Below are 21,276 nucleotides of genomic sequence, written 5' to 3' on the forward strand. Positions count from 1 at the left end.
TACACTAGAGGCTTCTGCTGGGAGTCTGGATGTCTGATTTCATTGGTAGAATCTTGTTTTCTTGCAACTGAATAACAAAGACAGTCTGCTCATAAATGGGGTGGGAGATGAAATTGTGAGATGAAATCACCTCTGCTTGGAGCTGGCCCTGTAACTAACTTATTGTCAACTAAGTTGACAGTAATATTCAGCATTTGGAAAACTCATGGCCACACTAAGAAACCCCAACAAAATCAGTCCTGGGAATCTTAGTGCTTAGAAAGTCTGAGACCACAGAGTCCTCTAAAGAGCCTTATTTAAAGGTAATTTGAGGGCTGGGGATGTGGCTCAAGCGATAGCACGCTCGCCTGGAATGCGTGCGGCCGGATTCGATCCTCAGCACCACATACCAACAAAGATGTTGTGTCCGCCGAGAATTAAAAAAAAATAAATAAATATTAAAAAATCTCTCTCTCTCCTCTCTCACTCTCTCTTAAAAAAAAAAAAAGGTAATTTGAGTTGAGGGTTATTTTACTTGCAGCCAAAAGCATTCTAACAGATGTGCAAGGGAAGCTAGTAAACTTTATCTTTATATGCTCTTTTCAGAGTAATTTTACAGGACACAGCTGTGGCAGCCAGCCTAAAAGACAGCCCCATGACCTTCATCTTCTAGAATTCACATCCTTGTGTGGTCCCTTCCTGCCACGTGCCAGGGCACATAGACTCTGAGCAACAGGACGAAGCAGAAGCCACGGTTCCATTTCTGGAGGGACATCCTCCAGCCCTGGTGGCTTCTGCATTGATTGCTCTCTTGGTCCAACCTCACCAAGGGAAGCTGTTACTTGCTGTGAGTGGCCGAGAAGCACAGGTGGACAATCTCAGAGCAGGTCCTCCAGCCAGGCAGGCCTTCAGGTGACTGTGGTTCACTTACATCCTGACTGAATTGGAGCCAAAATACCTCAGAAGCTCTGCAATAATAAAGGCTTCTTTCTTAAAAAATAAATTTACTTATTTATTTATTCAAATTAGCTATATATGACAGCAGAATGCACTTTGATTCATTGTACACAAGCAGAGTACAACTTTTCATTTCTCTGGTTGTGCACGATATAGTGTGGCACCATATGTGCAGTCATACAGGTACCTAAGGTAATAATGCCCATCTCATTCCACCCTCTTTCCTGCCCCCATGACCCTCCCACCCTCTCTCCTCCTCCTCCTTTGCCCAATCAAAGTTCCTCCATTTTTCCCATGCCCCCCACCTCATTATGTATCAGCATCCACTCATCAGAGAGAACATTCAGCCTCTGTTTTTTGGGGATTGGCTAACTTCACTTAGCATGATATTCTCCAACTCCATCCATTTACCTGCAAATGCCATAATTTTATTCTCTTTTATTGCTGAGTAATATTCCATTGTGTATGTACCACAGTTTCTTTATCCATTCATCTACTGAGGGACACCTAGGTTGGCTCCACAGTTTAGCTATTGTGAATTGAGCTGCTATAAACATTAATGTGGCTGCATCCCTGTAGTATGCTGATTTTAAGTCCTTTGGTTATAGACAGAGGAGTGGGATAGCTGGGTCAAATGGTGGTTCCATTACAAGTTTTCTAAGGAATATCCATACTGCATTTCTATATATCAGTGATAAATCATCTGAAAGAGAAATTAGGAAAATACCCCATTCATAATAGCCTAAAAAATAATAAAATAAAATAAAATACTTGGGAATCAATTTAACAAAAGAGGTGAAAGACCTCTACAATGAAAAATACAAAACACTGAAGAAAAAAATTGAAAAAGACTTTAGAAGATAGAAAGATCTCTCATGCTTTTGGATAGGCAGAATTCATATTGTCAAAATAGCCATACTACCAAAAGTGCTATACAGATTGGATATGATTCCAATTAGAATTCCTATAGAAATAGAAAAAGTAATCATGAAATTAATTTGGAAAAAAAAGAGACCCAGAATAGCCAAAGCAATCCTTAGCGAGAAGAGTGAAATAGGAGGTATCACAATACCAGACCTAAAACTATACTACAAAGCTATAGTAATATAAAAGGTATATGTGTGTGTGTGTGTGTGTGTGTATGTGTATTTATATATATATATATATATATATATATATATATATACACATACCAAAATAGACATGTAGACCAATGGTACAGAATAGAAGAAACAGAGACAAACCCACATAAATACAGTTATCTCATACTAGACAAGGGTGCCAAAAACATACATTGGAGAAAAGATAGCCTCTTCAACAAATGGTACTGGGAAAACTGGAAATCCACATGAAGCAAAATGAAACTAAACCCCTGTCTGTCACCATGCACAAAACTCAACTCAAAGTGGATCAAAGACCTCGGAATTAGACCAGAGACCCTCTACCTAATAAAGACTTCTTGTTTTAAGACACTAAGTTACGGGACAGCTTGTCACATCGTTATAGACAACTATCACCATTATCCATTCACCATTAGGGAATCTATAGGCTCAGGTACCCACAAACATCAAAACAGCTGAAATTCCCCAGATGAAGAAGTATGACAAAGGCCAGGTGTGGGGCCCATGGAGAGCAGAGACTGTTCTCTAGGTCCAAAGATGGGGAAGCTATAGACATTTGTCACTCTGTGGAATTTGGTTGCAACATGGCCAGACCTTTGGCTTTTCACGGTGTGGTACACATGGGCCGGTATTCCCAAGCATCAGTTGTGCCCTAGGCAATGAATCCAAGCCAAGCAGTGGAAGTGTCTCTTCCTTGCCAGGGAATGTTTCATGGAGAGACATGTGACCCAGTTCTAGCCCACATGCCAGGGGCATCTTCCAGGAAAGATATTTTGCTTCTATAAGAGAGGCTCAGAAAGAACAAGTCTCTTTTTTCTCTGAACAGAGGCTCTGTCTTGACATTTGCTGGCTTTCTGCAGATGAAGCCAACATTAAGATGGCCAAACAGAGAGAAAAAAGGAGTCTGAGACCCCAATAGTACAGTTAGATCCTAAAGCAATCAATCCCAGGAATCTCAGAAATAGTCTGAGACCGCCCAGGCCTTTGTAAAGGCAGTGTGAGTTGAGGGTTCTTTTACTTGCAGTCAAAAGCATTCTAACATATGTGCAAGGGAAGCTAGTAAACTTTAATTTTATATTAACCACTAATTTTTTTAAAAATACATAAAATTCCATTTCTAAAATGATTCTTGTACCAAGGAAAACCTACCTGGATGGCACATCCACCCTACTGGCTGCTGCTCCATGACTTCTGTTCTAGGCTCGACACTGCACATGATAGAGCATGAGACCCTCATCCACGTTCAGCTATCAGACTTCATGTGTCCAGTGGGGGCCTGTCAGTGGCCACTCCAGGCCAGCTGCTATGGGGCATGCTTCTCTCCATTAGTCGACTGTTGTGAAGAGGATTCTGGAACGATGTGTGCGTGATGTGAAGTGATGCACATATCTGAGAACAGAATTTTGATTAGGAAAACCTCGAAGTTTGAGTGGGTTTTAAAGGACATGGTAGGATTCAGGCAGCTCTGTGCTCCCTCGGTCAGGCTGTGAGGAAGCACATGCCATCACAGTATGGTGTCTGAAATCTTTCCCCTTGAAACCTGCACCACTCGAGTAACCCCTGAGCGTGGTTTTGGTACAATGAACTGGTTTAGTGAGGCCATTTCCACACTTGAGTCCAGCAGACAGTGTGAAAGTCAGAAGCAGGAGAGGGACGGTGGCATGTTTAGTCAAGGAAAAGCAGCATCCTCGCATACTCAAAGAGTGGCCATTTGGTCAGCGTCCTGTGCTCAGCATGGAGGTTCTAGTCCTCACACTCTGCCAAGCAGCACTGTCATCTCCACAGTGCAGACAGCCCACCCCTGCCTGAAGAGGCTCGCCGAGGCCGATGGTGACCAGGAAGTGGAGTCCCTAACTCCTACTTTTGTGTCCCCATCTCTGTCCCATGAGGTCCCAGGCAAGTACATGCTGGGCTTTGCCGGAGCCCTAGTATAGCTTCTTGGGAGCCAGGCCTGGCAGTTAAGGGCCTCTCTTCCTTCCTTTTACCTCAACCTATACCAATCTCAGCTTTACTATCTTCCTAAGATTCCAAAGAAAAACACACTGAGCAAAAGGGGGGAGAGTCAGGAATGGATCTGCATTCACACCTCAGTGAGAAACTTTGCTAAGGGGCCCAAGTGACAGAGAGTGGTTGATGTTCTGGATCTGCCCCTCCAGACCCCAGAGCTGCACCTCCTCCCAGAGGGAGGGGCGGGCAAAGGGGTCTTCAGCATGCTCTGAGGCCCTGAAGCAGTCCCTATAAACGATGTGAGCCCAGCTCTGCAGGACCAGGTTGTTCCCTCCGCACAGGGGTGGGGGCGGGATGGGAACCAGAAGTGCATCTGGGTAAGGGGTTTCTACTGGGGATCAACGGGCCTCAGAGGAGAGGACATTTCTGGACTCCTAGGTCGGAAGCATGTAGCTTCCAACAGGCATTCCTCATGATTAGTTTTCAAGAAATGGGTGGAGGTCCACCATCAGGAAGCTCTGAGACGGACTCCTGCATTTGATGGGAAGGTGGAACTCTGAGTGCCTGTCACCCCAGTCACGGGCAAGCAGCTGAGAGTGGCTCTTCATTTCCTCTATTTGCTCTTCACTTATGTGGCTGCAGCTCACTCGCAGCTACAGTATGGCTGCAGGACTGGAAAGCACTCATGGCACTTGGCCAAACTCCTCAAGGAGACATCTTATGGACATTCTTAGTATTTCATTGGCTTTAGGGCAAAAGCTGTTGAGAAGGAAAGTGGGGAGGGAGGAGGGACATAGCTAAGTGGGCAGAGCAGGCAGCCTCCTGCCTGCCAGGCTCAGAGTGGGAGTGACTGAGGTGTAGTAGAGAGCCAGGGCGTGATGGGAGGTCACCGGGCCTTCCCTACTTCTGGAAGGTGGATTCGCACAGGTGACACTGTGAAGGCTGGAATTAGGACCCTGAGGCTATGCTTGCCCCTGTGGTAGACCTTCAGGTGTTCTCTGCTCTGCAGTTTGCAGGGAGTGCTCCTGTTGGCCCGCAGAGAGCTGTCCCTCAGGGGACTTGGAGAGCACATCTAGTGCCCCACAATGGCTTAGGTCTGCAGCCAGACTGAGAGCAGGTTTGTTTCCAAGGCCAGTGAGACCACCTTTTGGAGACACATGCATATGCATGTTTTTCTCCTTTTCTGTGTATAGTTTGAGTAACTATGAATATGAAATACTAAACACTTGCATGTGGGTAGCTGTGATGGAAAATGGAAGACTAGAGGAAGGGAAAGTGTTAACAGAGGAGGGCAGTAGCAAATAAGGAATATAGCTATTTAAGTCATACTATGACTATAAAATAGGAAGCAAAACCCAGATTGAGGCCTTCAGATTCATGCTCCAATTATACAAATGCCATTTTATTTTCTAAGAAGGATATGTTTTAACACTTAAATGATGAACTCCAGACAGGGGGTTTTCTATAGATGACTCCATTTTTATGTTATTGATCTTACAATCTGTTAGTGTAAGCAGGCCTTGGGGAATCTTTTGTTCCTCTTCCATACAGGCCCTGCCCAAGGCCCTGCTTCTCTCTGGAGATTAGTTTCCACAATCTTCTCTTTTGTCCCCCTTTCTTCTCTTTACTCCCCCTCTCTGAAGGGAGGGTTGGTGTGTGGGAAGTGGCTGTGTTTACAGCATTTCAGTCAGTGTGAAGTCTGGGATCCTGGGGATGGTGATGGGGGGTGGGGGGAGCAGGGTCCAAGCCAGCCAGTGGATTGAATCTCAGGAGCCTTCCAGGGCCAAAAAGCAGCCCAGGGTGGAAAAGAATACAGAGGAGAGGGGCTGACTGATCAGAACTATCTCCACCTGTTTAAAACTTGTTTTCCAACTCAATTCCTGCTAAAATAAGCAAACAGACCACATCTTTCAGTTTGTTCCACAAGTACAGTTTAACTGTGCTTTTGGAGACTGAAGAATATTAGTAAAAAGTAAAACAATGCATCTTGAACAACTGCAGCAAAAATCTTGAATAAAGACTTATCAGATATATTCCTGCATTTCTAAGGCCAATTCTCTCTGAAGTAAAATCAAATATTTCATTAATAAGAGTGAAAAGGATTCCAATAAGATGATTCACAAAAGTTAAGCAAAATCAGGTTTTTGAGTAAAGGATTCGGCTCCTAATTGAAACCTCTGTCCTAACAGCAAACATCAGACTTTGTTTGCGTTTCCCTGGGGGGGGGGGGGGTTCTCAGCGCTTGTTCCTCCCCCGCAATGAAACGCAAAAAGTAAAACCTTACCTGGGTTTTCCTCGGTTCACTCTGGCTGCATTGTCAGAACAACTGAACGGGAAATTCTAAAACCTCCCCAGTCCACTTTTTGAACATTCTAAACTGACTTAATCCTGGACGGAGTCGGTGTGGAAGGGCCTACTCAGCGAAGCTCGGGGAGCAGAGGCTACAGAAGTGCCGCAGGCGGAGCGCACCTCCCAAAGGCTGGTCCTGCAAAACCGGGCAGGCGCTGGGAGGATAGAGTCTTGAGTAGGATGGAGGCCCGGATGGTGGGTTCCTCTGGTTACGGAGGACTTTCGGTAGGAAGAGGGCCTCGCCGAATCCCAATAATAACCAAATAACTGGCGTTGTCCCAGGCGAGGGGGGGGGGAGGTGGGAGGCGGGAAGAGGAGGGCTCCAGCTCCTTCCCGGGGTCGGGTCAGGAATTTAATCTCGGCACTATTGATTGGGCACGGGGCTAAGCACGGGGACACCAAGCTGAACTAGATGTGGTGCTGTCCTTGAAGAGCGCCCAGCTCAGCAGAAGGCTGGAACACTCCCCTCGCGCTTTGATCAGGTCGCCTCTGGGAGGTGGCCAGGCAGAGCTGCGTCCACTTTCATCCACACTTTTCTAAAGACTGAAAAACAGAAAGCACGACCCGGTCAGAGTAGAGACCAGGCGGAGGGGCAGTGCGACCCGGGACCACCGGACTTCTGCAGCGCGGCGTGGCGAGTGGCCGGGGACCCGCAGCTGCTGCGGCTCTCCCCCCGCGCGGGCCCACATCCCCGTCCGCGCGGAGGCGCCCGGAACTCTGCACCCGCCTTCCGCGAGCTCGCGACCCCGGCGCCCCCGGAGGCGCGGGGAGGCGGCGTCCGTGAGCCGCTGGGAGGGGGCCGGCTCCGCCTCTGAGCACCCGCCGAGCCCCGGGATCGGACCCAACCCCGCAGCGCCGGCACCATGACGCTCGCCAGCCTGGCGCTGGCGCTGATGCTCGGGGCGCTCCCCGAGGCGGTCAGCGTGGATCCGAGGCGGGGGTATCTGCACCACCGCCGCCCGCCCCCTGCGGGTCCCCAGCACCGGGACTCCAGCCCCACCCCGCAGCGGAGCTCCGGGACTTCCCCGCCGCTCCCGCGTGCCGTCCAGGCCCGGCGCGCTCCCGGGCGGTTCTCCCGCGCCTGCCCCGCCGGCGCGCTCTGGGTCAACGAGACGGCCCGGGGCGCCCCGTGTCTGCGCTGGGCGGAGGTGCCCGCCTTCTTGGAGCGGCCGCCCCCGGAGGGCTGGGCTTCACTTAGAGGGCAGCGCCACAACTTCTGCCGCAGCCCCGACGGCGCGGGCGCTCCCTGGTGCTTCTACCGCAGCGCCCCCGGCCAGGCGGACTGGGGCTACTGCGGCTGCCGGCGCGGTGAGTGGTGGCCCGCGGCGCGTGCTGGCCAGGAGCTGCCCGGGCGGGGAGGGCGTGGGCGGCCGGGGGCCAGCGAAGGCTGCGGATTCTCCAGCGGCGGGGTGGTGCGGAGCCGCCTGGAAGGTGCGTTCACCGCAGGTCCCAGCTGGGAGTGAGCTTGAAGGTTGTCAGAGCAGACGGCTTCCGGGCCGAGCTCGGGATCTACAGATGCCGCTGGCTTCTGCTACTCCCTGGGTCGCGTGCGTGGAGACTTTTGAGGGTGTTTGTGCGTTTGTGCGCTCGTGAGGGGCCTGTGGGTGTGTGGGGGGTGTGCGGAGGAGCATGGGTGTGTGTCGGTTATGAGCGTGTATGCTTGTGGGGGACCTATGGGCGTGGACAGGTGTGTGGGTGGATGTACCTGTGGGGGGCCTGTGCAGGTGTGTGGAGGGGAGAAGGGTGTGCCCCGCTGAAGGTGGATGTGTGCATGTTGGTTTGTTCTCTGGGTCAGTTTCCCTTGAGGGCTTTATGATATTTACCTAAAGGAAGCAAAGTCAAGGAGACAAAGTTGCCAATTTCAACTTTTTTTTTTTTAACCAGTTATTGAACCCAGGGGCACTTAACCGTATCCCCAGCACCCCCTCCTTTTTTTTGAGACTGGGTCTGGCCGAGTTGCTTGGAGCCTAGGTAAATTGCTGAGGCTGGCTCCTGCTTTCGCCTCTGGAGCTGCTGGGATTATAGGCTCAAGCCGGGCTACAGGTCGCCAATTACTCCTTTTTGAAAGGAAAAGTACTGTTGTCATCGATTATAATTGTCATCTAACATGACAACCACCAACCTTCCTAACTTCCTTTCTTTAGACCCGAATTTGGGGGGAAATGTGGTAGATTTTTGCCTGTATCCCATCATTTGTTTGTGTTTGGAAAAGTATGGCAAAACTGCTAGGCCGAGATACAAGGTGTGTTTGGGTGGCAGTGTGGTAAACAACGCATGAGGGAGAGGGACCGAGGGAGAGGGACCGAGGGAGGACTGGAAGCCATCTTAGTAAAGAAGCAGCTGTGTTTCCTGGAGTCTGATTTGGCTCTATAAGCTCTTTGTCCAGTAGAGGGATGAGTTGATGGCGTGGAGGGGATGGGGTGGGGGGCTCAGTAACATGGTTTAGGTTGGTAGTAATAAAAGCAGCGCATCAATAACTTGCATGTAAATAACAATGTGCCTTAAGATGGTGCTTCATTTTGAATTGTTGGGGTTTTGTTTAATAATAGCTTTTTTATCTTCCATAACAACTAGGAAATTAAAAACCTTATGTCCTTCAAAGTTTGAATTTCTTCTTACCAAAAAAAAAAAAAAAAAAAAAATTGGCTGCTTTTCACTCAAGTGGTAGGGCAGAGCTGCGTGAAGTGGAGCCCTGCCCTTTCTGTTTATCTGTGCCTCAGCTAAAGCAAAGTGACAGGAAGGTGGGGTCAATGGGGTCAATTGTCCTTAATCCCAGAGAGTGAATTCAACACTCATTGTGTCCCCAGGAGGGACATCCATTCGGCTGTGAAGGGTTGGAGGTGGTGTCAAGCAAAGAGCCTTGAGATTGTCTCATTTACTGTAAGAGATTATTTATAGCAAAACTTTATGTCTAGCAAGCATTGATAGTTTTTTTTTTCACTTTCCAATTAGTTTTAGTTTTATAAGTAGATGACGGTGGAGACAGATTAGGGACTAAATGTGTAAGAAATAATATCCAATTTCTTAAATTATGTAAAAACATACTAAAAAAGGAATTCAAAGTTTGAAAATTATAGTGATCTACTGCTCTTTCACAGATGTATATCACTTTGAGTTTTACATCCCTAATGAGAGGAGTAGCTTGGCACTGGATTTCCAGCACCCTTTCTGCCTTCAGTTGGATAGTTATTTAAGATTTTTCAATGCCTATGTGTCCTAGTAACTGGGGGTGGTGGGGAGACAGACATTGCATAGTAATGTATTAAATGCCTGAACACAAGAAGAACAAAGAAACCACCAAGGTGGGGGTAAATGCCCTTCCGACCTCAGAAGACCAGGACAGCCAGTGTTGCCTGTAATGGACTGACTGTTAACCAGAGCCACCTACCTGTCATGGCCAGGTCTGGCTCAGCATAGCTCCTGCTTGGAGAGGACTGGTGTGCTCTGACTGTGGGGCTTTCCTGCTCTTGCAGTTCAGTGACGCTGGGAACAAAGGTACCACGGAGTGGGAAGCTTGTGTTTTGGAAAATGTGGGTGCTATTTCAGCACTCAGTATTGGGTGAGACTCTTTAACTCTTAGAGCTTTAGCTTTCTCCTCTGGAGAAAAGCTTTGAACAGATTGGTCCTTTGGACAGATTGAGCAAGGTGGGGTCTCAGTCAAGCCTGGGCAGTGTGGGTTCTCAGTGAGCCTGGGCAGGCCTTGCCATTCCAGTGGCTTCAGCATTAGAGCAGGAGAGATGGTGCCTGAGCCCTGGCCTCATGGAGGTTGCAAATTAGTAATAAAGAATCATTCTGGGGATTGGACACCCTGCCCCTGTGACTCTAGCTGTTTCAGAAGCAGAATTTGCATTTCTAAGGGATTTGAATGCTGAAAACTCTCTTTCACAGTCCGAACCCCACGGGAGGCATCACAAGCTTCCTAGACAGTGTGGTCAGCCATAATGCAGAACAGCTTAGCCTGCTGCGGGTGATGTGACCTTGCCAGGCTCAGAGTGCACATAGGGCATAGGTGTGGATTTAGAAAATGGTGCTGCTGACATCGGTTTGACCAGTGTGGGATAGTAACAACCTAGTTTACTAGAATATGGATATTAAATGAGTGTGGGCCCGGTTATTTCCACATGCCTGCAGGAAGAATGAACAGGCAACTCACCAAGTCCCCCAACAATCCCTTACAGCGAGTTGGTGCCTCCTGACCAAACGGACAGTGCCTTTCCTGCTGAGGTCGACAAGGCGGATGGGGCAACTTGCTTGGCACTGGGACAGGAGCCTTTCTCACAAGCAACAGAGGGAATTCAACTCAAGTGGCTGGTGACTTGATGGGGTCAGGTTGATAAAATGCAGGGCCGAGATCATTAGCTTGAATGGAAGGAAGTGTCTCTTGGCTGTGGTTGCCTGGCTCTGTTGTTTTGGTTCTGTGGTGAGGCAGAGCCTCCATGGCAGTGAGAAGTGGTGGAGGAAAGCTGCTCACCTTGCAGTGCTCAGAAGGCAAAGATAAAAACTGCAGGGGTTCCCAATGTCTTTTGGGGGCAGTCCACAGCAACCTTGCTTCCTCCCACCAAGCCCTACCCCTACAGGTTCCACCACCTCCCAATGGCACCACAGGCTGGTGACCAAGCCTTTACGGGTTTCTGGGGGACATTTAAGATCCAGATGGTAGCACAGTGATTCATAGATCTGCCTTGACACGTCTTGATGATCTGCTTGTATGCAGTTACCTACCTGTAACTGGCCTAGGTGTGGAGGGTCCCCCCCCCAACCAAAGATCTGGTGAGTTGATGCAAGAACATTCAGGGTGAAAAGACTAGGTTGTGAGAGCTGTAACCTAGTCTATGGAGTAATATACTGATAGGGATTTACTGGCTGGTAACTGTCAGCAGGTGCGTCACTGAGGGTGTGCCTGTGGGGGTTTATTTTGTCCCTGGTGAGTGGAGTTCTCCCTCTGCTTCCTGTCACCTCCTGGGCTGTTTTCCTCCTCCACACCCTCCCACCATGATGAGCTCTGGGTTCAGAGCCATGGAGTCAGCTGACCATGGACTGAACCTCTGAAACCATGAGCCAGAATGACCATTTCCTCCTCTATCTGGATCTTTCAGGTCTTCTGGTCATAGCAATGAAAAGCTGACCAAAACACCACCCAGACCTCTTGATCCACGCAGGGAGAATGGGCATGTGGACAGATGTGGAGCTCACACGCTGTCCTCTGAAGCCCATCTGCTGTTTGGAGTGAGGTAATTAAACAGTGATCAGACTGCTGCCCCTCCCCTCACTGCTGTCTTGATCCTAGGTAGCAGTTGTTGAAAAGTTTATTAGCAATATCAGACCAATACATTTCCTGGCTGGATTTTAAACACTGAGCTCAATCTGCCTAAGGAAGACGTGAAATATTTAGGTTTGGAGCATTATTTAACTCTTATTCATTGTGATGATAATTTTTTTTCCTAAGAAGAAAATAAGATATCCAGTTACTATTGCTTTTTATGAAATTTTGTCTGGGGTGTTATGTCTGGGCCACTGTCATGGGTGTTAATGTAACTTGCACAGTAGTAACTTGGTTTATAACCAGTTGGTGGGACCAAACTAAAATATTCAGCAACAAAGCTCAGGGTACTTTACATGGGATGGATCTAGTGCAGACACTAAAGTAATAATTGAATGTAATAATTATACATGTGAAGTAATGGTGTCTGTGGACCATTTGGAGGAGAAAGCAAACGATGATCATGAATTTGGGTATGGATGTGGCATGTGTCAGCTGTGTTGGTTTGGAAGACAGAGAATGGAACCCAGCTCAGGGTGAGCGGAACACTTGGGAGACTTGTGCATGTTGCCAGGTCTGGTGGATGGACAGCTGCAGTGTGGTCCGTGCTGTTCCTTGCTCTTCTGCTGCTCGGTGTGGGGCCTCAGCCCTGGGCTGGTGGGCACCCCAGGCTTCAGTAGAGACAGAACAGTGCCCGGGGGAAAGAGGGTCCCTCTTTGGGCATGTTCCTTTGAGAGAGCAAGGAGACTTGTCTGGAGTTTCTTCGCATGGGCACTTCAAGGACCCTCTGAAAACAACTGATTTGGAGAACTGTACTTGAATTTTTTTTTTTAAATAAGTTTCTGAGTATTTTTTTTAAGAGAGAGTGAGAGAGAATTTTTTAATATTTATTTTTTATTTATTGGCGGACACAACATCTTTGTTTGTATGTGGTGCTGAGGATTGAACCTGGGCCACACGCATGCCAGACGGGCGCGCTACCGCTTGAGCCACATCCCCAGCCCTGTACTTGAATTTTTCAAGCAAGAGCAGGTGCCTCTTCTGGAAGAGGCAAAAATGCTGTTTCCTGGCTTGGCAGCCTCATCCTGAGGCCAGAGCAAGTGCGGTCACCACCAGGCTCTGCTCTGGAGCACACTTGGGGTTTGTTCATGTATTTGAGAAACAATGCAATTAAAGAGTAAGTAGCTAAAAAAGTCATATAGGAAGTGCTACATCCTTTTTTTTTTTTTTTAAATCCATGTCTAGATGCAAACCATTTACAGCCTGGTTTGGTGGTTAAAGCATATTTTCTTATTTTCAGATGCTATCTGCAGGCAAATATTACTGGCAAATTTATTTCTGAAAGGAATAATTCGATAATTGTTGAGGATATCAAAATTAGTTCTGTTGTTGGATGAGCTTTTTCTTTTTTTTCTGAATGTATGTGAGGGGAGTGCAGTCCTCTGAAGCTGGCCTCTGTAGGCTGTGCCCATGTGAAGGACTGGTATGAACCACCTGCCATGTGGGTGGCACATTGATATCAGAAGTCAGGGACAGCTTATTCTTGCATCCTCAGCCACCTTTTCCTCCCTCTCCTCCTTGCAAATCAATACAATATTAATAAGTTTTATTGTGAGCAAAGGGATTCCCCCACTGCATTCTGTGCTGGCACACACATGTGAATGTTTCTTATTAGGATTGCCAGAAAGGACAGGGTAGAAATATTGATTCTTGTAAGGGCAGCAAGGGTAGATAAAGAAGGCATCTCGTGCCCCATGTTGAAGGTGTTTGGAGAATGATGTTTCCATTGCCTCCCCCAAGGTATGTGCTCTGGGAGACAGAGAGAGGGTTGCTGCCAGTGCCGACATCGTTACGCTCTGTGTAGATGTTCTGGGACACACCCCTTGTTGAGTGCTCTGCTGGGCTTCTGCATATGATTTTATAGCAACCACAGATGGAGATGACCTCATGTGGTGTTTTAAACCAAGGGATAATCTAAGATTTGCATGATGTAAGTGGATAAAATTGATTATTCAGAGCATGCTTTCTTATTTTGAACCAGGCCAATTTAGGATTTTTTTCACAGCACTAACATTAGCCACATGAATAAAAGATGAACAATTAATATGAATTATAGATGTGAACTTCTGGAGGCAAATACAGTTCCGCTGGATATTGGTTGAGGGAAATGCCCTATAGGTTGAAAAGGGATTTGATTTCATTTTGACCTGGGACGATTTGAATAAAATCTACTATTTTTCAATGCTAAAACAGATGTGAGTAATGGGTCAATATAATTATAGACAAGAATATCATGTCTTAGGGGCTGGGGATGTGGCTCAAGCGGTAGTGCGCTCGCCTGTCATGCGTGCGCCCGGTTCGATCCTCAGCACAACATACAAACAAAGATGTTGTGTCTGCCAAAAACTAAAATATAAATATTAAAAAAAGAATAGCATGTCTTAGTACTATCCAGGTGTAGAAAGAAAGTCCAAATTAACCTCACACCCTGTATAGTGCTTGAAAAATTCAAATACAGTTCCCCAAATCACTTGTTTTTAGACACTGTGAATTTTTTTGTATATTTCATAGTTAAGGTTGGAAACGATTATTCAGCATACTTTCCCTAGTGCTTGGAACAAAGCAGCAGTGTATTTAATTTGCTGTCAAATGTGTGAACCAAATTGTCCACCATGAAATGGGTTGTTCTTTCAAGTAGTGCATAAGTTGAAATCATTATTTTGCTCACAGATTTATGCATATTTTTGTCAGTGATCTGATCAATATCTTGGTATTACCACCATGCTTTCTTTCTGTCCTGCCAGAACAACAGAAATGACTAAAATTAATTGTTCTGTGCATCTGTGAAGTTCAGTAGTAGATGAAAAAATATTTGTGTGATGACATGAATTTTTAAACTCATTTCTACATTGATTTTAAAAGATTTTAAAACTATTCATTACTAATTCTGTTCAGAAAACTGCCAGGTCTTTGTTTTTGCTGGTTTTGTCCTCTTCGCAGGAGTGTATGCCGTTTTGTAAGTACATTTTAATCAACTGAGTTGGCATATCTTTTAATTTGCTTTATTTTGGAAAGAGCTGGCCATCCTGCTGGTTCCTCCCCAAGTCTTTAATCAGGTCTGGACTTGTAGAGTTCAGGGACAGGAGTGTGTCCAGCTGTCCAGGAGGGTCAAAGCCACAGGACTCCCTTCGCTCTCTTACTTGCCAGAGCAGCACCACACACTAAATGGCTCAAAAAACAGTCCCTCAAAACAGGCCTCTGGGTCCTGGAGGCTCTGAGTCCTCTGCCAAGATGTGGGCCAGACCTGCTGCTCTGCAGGCTCCAGGCTCTCTCCTCACTTCTCCTGGGAGGGTCACACTGTTGACATGGATGACCCTGTGCCTCTGTGTCCAGGTCCCCCTTCATGTGAGGACGGTCATGCTGGACTGGGGCCCATCCATCTGATTGCAGGTCTCTCACAGGTAGGGGAGTGTGGTGAGCCATTTTGCTGCACTGCCTTGTGTGGGTGTGGCTTAGTTCTTGGACAATGACTCAGTTCTTTGTGGTCGGCCAGTTCCGGAGCGAGCCGATATGATAATGTGCTGAGTGTTCTAAGAACCGGTAAAAACTGGTAAGAACCAGTTGACCTGTACTTCCTGGCTCTGGGCGCCAGTGCTGAATTCCTTGCCTTATTGGCTGCTGCTGTGTTGCTATGCGCTTTTGTCCAATCGCGTGAGACTTAGGCCGCGGCTCTAGTATATTAGGGGTGATCTTTTCGGGCTCAGGGTCCTTTCTCTCAACGAACCATAATGGATGCTCCCAATAAAGCGTGCTAAAGAAGAGTCCTGTTTGTTGTCGTCATTCCTGCCGGCGGGTAGACGCGACAGGGGAGCAGCACTTGGACATCTGGGGTGCACTCATCAACACATAGCAGCAGCCTGACGGTGCAAAACAGGATTTGTGAAGGGAATCCCAGTCCTGTCCCTTGGATTGACAGCAAGGGATAGAACACTTAAAGAAAAGTTTCTTGAATGTTCTCAGTTTGGGAAATTCCTGGTTCTAGCAAAGTTGCCCATAAAGAAAATTTTTGTAGCATGAAACTTTTATGTTTTCTTAGTTTATAAAGCTGGAGCTATATCCATATAGAGGAAAAATAATTGTAAACTAAAATGACAGTAATCTAAAACATTTTGGTCACGGATATAGGAAAGTAAGATTCTAAGCATTATTGGACATCAGAACTTTTGCCTTGAAGCTGTTAGATGGCAGCAGACTTTCTTCTGTAGCAGTTCATTTCGTGAATTCTGAGGCTCTTCTTGTCCTGCCACTTGGCGTGGCCTGTGCCATCCCAGAATTTTTCCCTTAAAGGTTTGGTCTATACATTTCTAATGACTTGTAAGTTGACCTATAACTTATAAGATTTCAAGTGTTCAATTATAATTATTAACAAAACTTTAGGACAAGAATATTTAGAACAATTTCCATTGAATTGGTACTTGAGAGACTTCCAGGCAGTGCAGTTGTGATATGGTAGTCCAGATATAGTAGCTGTAGCCCCAGGGGCAGAGCAGCATGCTTGGCTGCAGTGGGCAGGATCAGGGAAAGGGGAGGATGCTTTCTTGACAATACGGGATGGTGGCAATAGAAATGGTTCCCAACCAAAGCATTTGAGCTAGGTGTATGTGAAGAAGTTTACTGTTAGGAGGATTAGAAGACAAATTAGTGAACCTGGCTTGAGGAGCAGGCTGTACTTTGCTCTGAGTGACTCTGTGCAGTCTTCAGGCTGCACCTGCCCTGAATGACTCCTTGGTGTGCAGAACATCAGCTCTCAGGCGGCACCTGCCTTGAGGGACTCCATGGTGTGTAGGACAGCAGTCCTCAGGCTGTGTCTGCCCTGAGTGACTCCATGGTGTGTAGAACAGCAGTCCTCAGGCTGCACGTGCCCTGAGGGACTCCATGGTGTGTAGAACAGCAGTCCTCAGGCTGTGCCTGCCCTGAGTGACTCCTTAGTGTGTAGGACAGCATTCCTCAGGCTGCGCCTGCCTTGAGTGACTCCATGGTGTGTAGAACAGCAGTCCTCAGGCTGTGCCTGCCCTGAGTGACTCCATGGTGTGTAGAACAGCAGCTCTCAGTCTGCGCCTGCCCTAGTGACTCCATGGTGTGTGGAACAGCAGTCCTCAGGCTGCGCCTGCCTAGTGACTCCATGGTGTGTAGGACAGCAGTCCTCAGGCTGTGTCTGCCCTGAGTGACTCCATGGTGTGTAGAACAGCAGCTCTCAGTCTGCGCCTGCCCTAGTGACTCCATGGTGTGTGGAACAGCAGTCCTCAGGCTGTGCCTGCCCTAGTGACTCCATGGTGTGTAGAACAGCAGTCCTCAGGCTGTGCCTGCCCTGAGTGACTCCATGGTGTGTAGAACAGCAGTCCTCAGGCTGTCCCTGCCCTGGTGACTCCATGGTGTGTAGAACAGCAGTCCTCAGGCTGTGCCTGCCCTGAGTGACTCCATGGTGTGTAGGAAGCAGTCCTCAGGCTGAGCCTGCCCTGAGTGACTCCATGGTGTGTGGAACAGCAGTCCTCAGGCTGTGCCTGCCCTGAGTGACTCCATGGTGTGTAGAACAGCAGTCCTCAGGCTGCGCCTGCCTAGTGACTCCATGGTGTGTAGGACAGCAGTCCTCAGGCTGTGCCTGCCCTAGTGACTCCATGGTGTGTAGAACAGCAGTCCTCAGGCTGCGCCTGCCCTAGTGACTCCATGGTGTGTAGAACAGCAGTCCTCAGGCTGTGCCTGCCCTGAGTGACTCCATGGTGTGTAGAACAGCAGTCCTCAGGCTGTCCCTGCCCTGGTGACTCCATGGTGTGTAGAACAGCAGTCCTCAGGCTGTGCCTGCCCTGAGTGACTCCATGGTGTGTAGAACAGCAGTCCTCAGGCTGCGCCTGCCTAGTGACTCCATGGTGTGTAGGACAGCAGTCCTCAGGCTGTGCCTGCCCTAGTGACTCCATGGTGTGTAGAACAGCAGTCCTCAGGCTGCGCCTGCCCTAGTGACTCCATGGTGTGTAGAACAGCAGTCCTCAGGCTGTGCCTGCCCTGAGTGACTCCATGGTGTGTAGAACAGCAGTCCTCAGGCTGTCCCTGCCCTGGTGACTCCATGGTGTGTAGAACAGCAGTCCTCAGGCTGTGCCTGCCCTGAGTGACTCCATGGTGTGTAGGAAGCAGTCCTCAGGCTGAGCCTGCCCTGAGTGACTCCATGGTGTGTGGAACAGCAGTCCTCAGGCTGTGCCTGCCCTGAGTGACTCCATGGTGTGTAGAACAGCAGTCCTCAGGCTGTGCCTGCCCTAGTGACTCCATGGTGTGCAGGACAGCAGTCCTCAGGCTGTGTCTGCCCTGAGTGACTCCATGGTGTGTAGAACAGCAGTCCTCAGGCTGCGCCTGCCCTAGTGACTCCATGGTGTGTAGAACAGCAGTCCTCAGGCTATGCCTGCCCTAGTGACTCCATGGTGTGTAGAACAGCAATCCTCAGGCTGCGCCTGCCCTAGTGACTCCATGGTGTGTAGAACAGCAGTCCTCAGGCTGCACCTGCACTGTGTGACTCCATGGTGTGTAGAACAGCACTCCTCAGGCTGCGCCTGCCCTGAGTGAATCCATTGGTGTGTAGAACAGCAATCCTCAGGCTGTGCCTGCCCTAGTGACTCCATGGTGTGTAGGACAGCAGTCCTCAGGCTGTGCCTGCCCTAGTGACTCCATGGTGTGTAGAACAGCAGTCCTCAGGCTGTGCCTGCCCTAGTGACTCCATGGTGTGTAGAACAGCAGTCCTCAGGCTGCACCTGCCCTGGTGATTCCATGATGTGTAGAACAGCAGTCCTCAGGCTGTGCCTGCCCTAGTGTAGAACAGCAGTGTGTAGAACAGCAGTCCTCAGGCTGTACCTGCCATAGTGACTCCATGGTGTGTAGAACAGCAGTCCTCAGGATGCACCTGCCCTGAGTGACTCCATGGTGTGTGGAACAGCAGTCCTCAGGCTGCACCTACCCTAGTGACTCCATGGTGTGCAGAACAGCTGAGCTCAGGCTGCGCCTGCCCTAGTGACTCCATGGTGTGTAGAACAGCACTCCTCAGGCTGCGCCTGCCCTAGTGACTCCATGGTGTGCAGAACAGCAGTCCTCAGGCTGTGTCTGCCCTAGTGACTCCATGGTGTGTAGAAGAGCAGTCATCAGGCTGTGCCTGCCCTGGTGATTCCATGGTGTGTAGAACAGGAGTCCTCAGGCTGCACCTGCCCTAGTGACTCCATGGTGTACAGAAAAGCAGTCCTCAGGCTGCACTTGCCCTAGTGACTCCATGGTGTGTAGGACAGCAGTCCTCAGGCTGTGCCTGCCCTGAGTGAATCCATGGTGTGTAGCACAGCAGTCCTCAGGCTGTGCCTGCCCTAGTGACTCCATGGTGTGTAGGACAGCAGTCCTCAGGCTGTGCCTGCCCTAGTGACTCCATGGTGTGTAGAACAGCAGTCCTCAGGCTGTGCCTGCCCTGAGTGACTCCATGGTGTGTAGAACAGCAGTCCTCAGGCTGTGTCTGCCCTGGTGACTCCATGGTGTGTAGAACAGCAATCCTCAGGCTGTGCCTGCCCTAGTGACTCCATGGTGTGTGGAACAGCAGTCCTCAGGCTGTGCCTGCCCTAGTGACTCCATTGATGTGTAGAACAGCAGTCCTCAGGCTGTGCCTGCCCTGAGTGACTCCATGGTGTGTAGGACAGCAGTCCTCAGGCTGCGCCTGCCCTAGTGACTCCATGGTGTGTAGAACAGCAGTCCTCAGGCTGCGCCTGCCCTAGTGACTCCATGGTGTGTAGAACAGCAGTCCTCAGGCTGCGCCTGCCCTAGTGACTCCATGGTGTGTAGAACAGCAGTCCTCAGGCTGTGCCTGCCCTAGTGACTCCATGGAGTGTAGAACAGCAGTCCTCGGGCTGTGCCTGCCCTAGGGACTCCATGGTGTGTACAACAGCAGTCCTCTGGCTGAACCTGCCCTAGTGACTCCATGGTGTAGGACAGCAGTCCTCAGGATGTGCCTACCTTGAGTGACTCCATGGTGTGTAGAACAGAAGTCCTCAGGCTGTGCCTGCCCTGGTGACTCCATGGTGTGTAGAACAGAAGTCCTCAGGCTGTGCCTGCCCTGGTGACTCCATGGTGTGTAGAACAGCAGTCCTCAGGCTGCGCCTGCCCTAGTGACTCCATGGTGTGTAGAACAGCAGTCCTCAGGCTGTGCCTGCCCTGAGTGACTCCATGGTGTGTAGAACAGAAGTCCTCAGGCTGTGCCTGCCCTGGTGACTCCATGGTGTGTAGAACAGCAGTCCTCAGGCTGCACCTGCCCTAGTGACTCCATGGTGTGTAGAACAGCAGTCCTCAGGCTGCGCCTGCCCTGAGTGACTCCATGGTGTGTAGGACAGCAGTCCTCAGGCTGCGCCTGCCCTAGTGACTCCATGGTGTGTAGAACAGCAGTCCTCAGGCTGCACCTGCCCTGAGTGACTCCATGGTGTGTAGAACAGCAGTCCTCAGGCTGCGCCTGCCCTAGTGACTCCATGGTGTGTAGAACAGCAGTCCTCAGGCTGTGCCTGCCCTGAGTGACTCCATGGTGTGTAGAACAGCACTCCTCAGGCTGCGCCTGCCCTGAGTGACTCCATTGGTGTGTAGAACAGCAGTCCTCAGGCTGTGCCTGCCCTGGTGACTCCATGGTGTGTAGAACAGCAGTCCTCAGGCTGTCCCTGCCCTGAGTTACTCCATGGTGTGTAGGACAGCAGGCCTCAGGCTGTGTCTGCCCTAGTGACTCCATGGTGTGTAGAACAGCAGTCCTCAGGCTGCGCCTGCCCTGGTGACTCCATGGTGTGTAGAACAGCAGTCCTCAGGCTGCGCCTGCCCTAGTGACTCCATGGTGTGTAGAACAGCAGTTCTCAGGCTGTGCCTGCCCTGAGTGACTCCATGGTGTGTAGGACAGCAGTCCTCAGGCTGTGCCTGCCCTGGTGACTCCATGGTGTGTAGAACAGCAGTCCTCAGGCTGTCCCTGCCCTGGTGACTCCATGGTGTGTAGAACAGCAGTCCTCAGGCTGTGCCTGCCCTGAGTGACTCCATGGTGTGTAGGACAGCAGGCCTCAGGCTGTGTCTGCCCTAGTGACTCCATTGATGTGTAGAACAGCAGTCCTCAGGCTGTGCCTGCCCTGAGTGACTCCATGGTGTGTAGGACAGCAGTCCTCAGGCTGCGCCTGCCCTAGTGACTCCATGGTGTGTAGAACAGCAGTCCTCAGGCTGTGCCTGCCCTAGTGACTCCATGGTGTGTAGAACAGCAGTCCTCAGGCTGCGCCTGCCCTAGTGACTCCATGGTGTGTAGAACAGCAGTCCTCAGGCTGTGCCTGCCCTGAGTGACTCCATGGTGTGTAGGACAGCAGTCCTCAGGCTGCGCCTGCCCTAGTGACTCCATGGTGTGTAGAACAGCAGTCCTCAGGCTGCACCTGCACTGTGTGACTCCATGGTGTGTAGAACAGCAGTCCTCAGGCTGCGCCTGCCCTGAGTGACTCCATGGTGTGTAGGACAGCAGGCCTCAGGCTGTGTCTGCCCTAGTGACTCCATGGTGTGTAGAACAGCAGTCGTCAGGCTGCACCTGCCCTAGTGACTCCATGGTGTGTGGAACAGCAGTCCTCAGGCTGTTCCTGCCCT

General features: G+C 49.6%; 1 protein-coding gene and 1 long non-coding RNA gene across 5 annotated transcripts in view; one reads left to right on the top strand and one right to left on the bottom strand.

The window, feature by feature from the left end:
* Window positions 1–21,276, top strand: part of PRSS12 (serine protease 12) — a 217,730-nt gene that overhangs the window by 26,720 nt on the left and 169,734 nt on the right. For 2 of the 4 annotated variants that reach the window (XM_081304022.1, XM_081304024.1), the window contains exon 1: window positions 6,890–7,784. The exons of 1 other annotated variant lie outside the window; for it this stretch is intronic. In XM_081304022.1, the coding sequence (XP_081160148.1) occupies window positions 7,217–7,784 (568 nt within the window). In that variant the 5' untranslated portion in view covers window positions 6,890–7,216. Of the gene's footprint in view, window positions 1–6,889; window positions 7,785–21,276 lie in introns of those variants that run through there. One more of the 4 variants, XM_081304023.1, reaches the window with a different exon arrangement.
* LOC308654511 lies at window positions 1,311–7,467 on the bottom strand. Its single transcript, XR_014023285.1, has 4 exons — window positions 7,354–7,467; window positions 6,289–6,896; window positions 3,207–3,446; window positions 1,311–1,639 (listed from the first exon to the last, which is right to left on the bottom strand). It is a non-coding gene; the product is annotated as an uncharacterized lncRNA (long non-coding RNA).

Source organism: Spermophilus citellus (genome assembly GCF_964194105.1).
Source record: "Spermophilus citellus genome assembly, chromosome: 8".
NCBI lineage: Eukaryota > Metazoa > Chordata > Mammalia > Rodentia > Sciuridae > Spermophilus > Spermophilus citellus.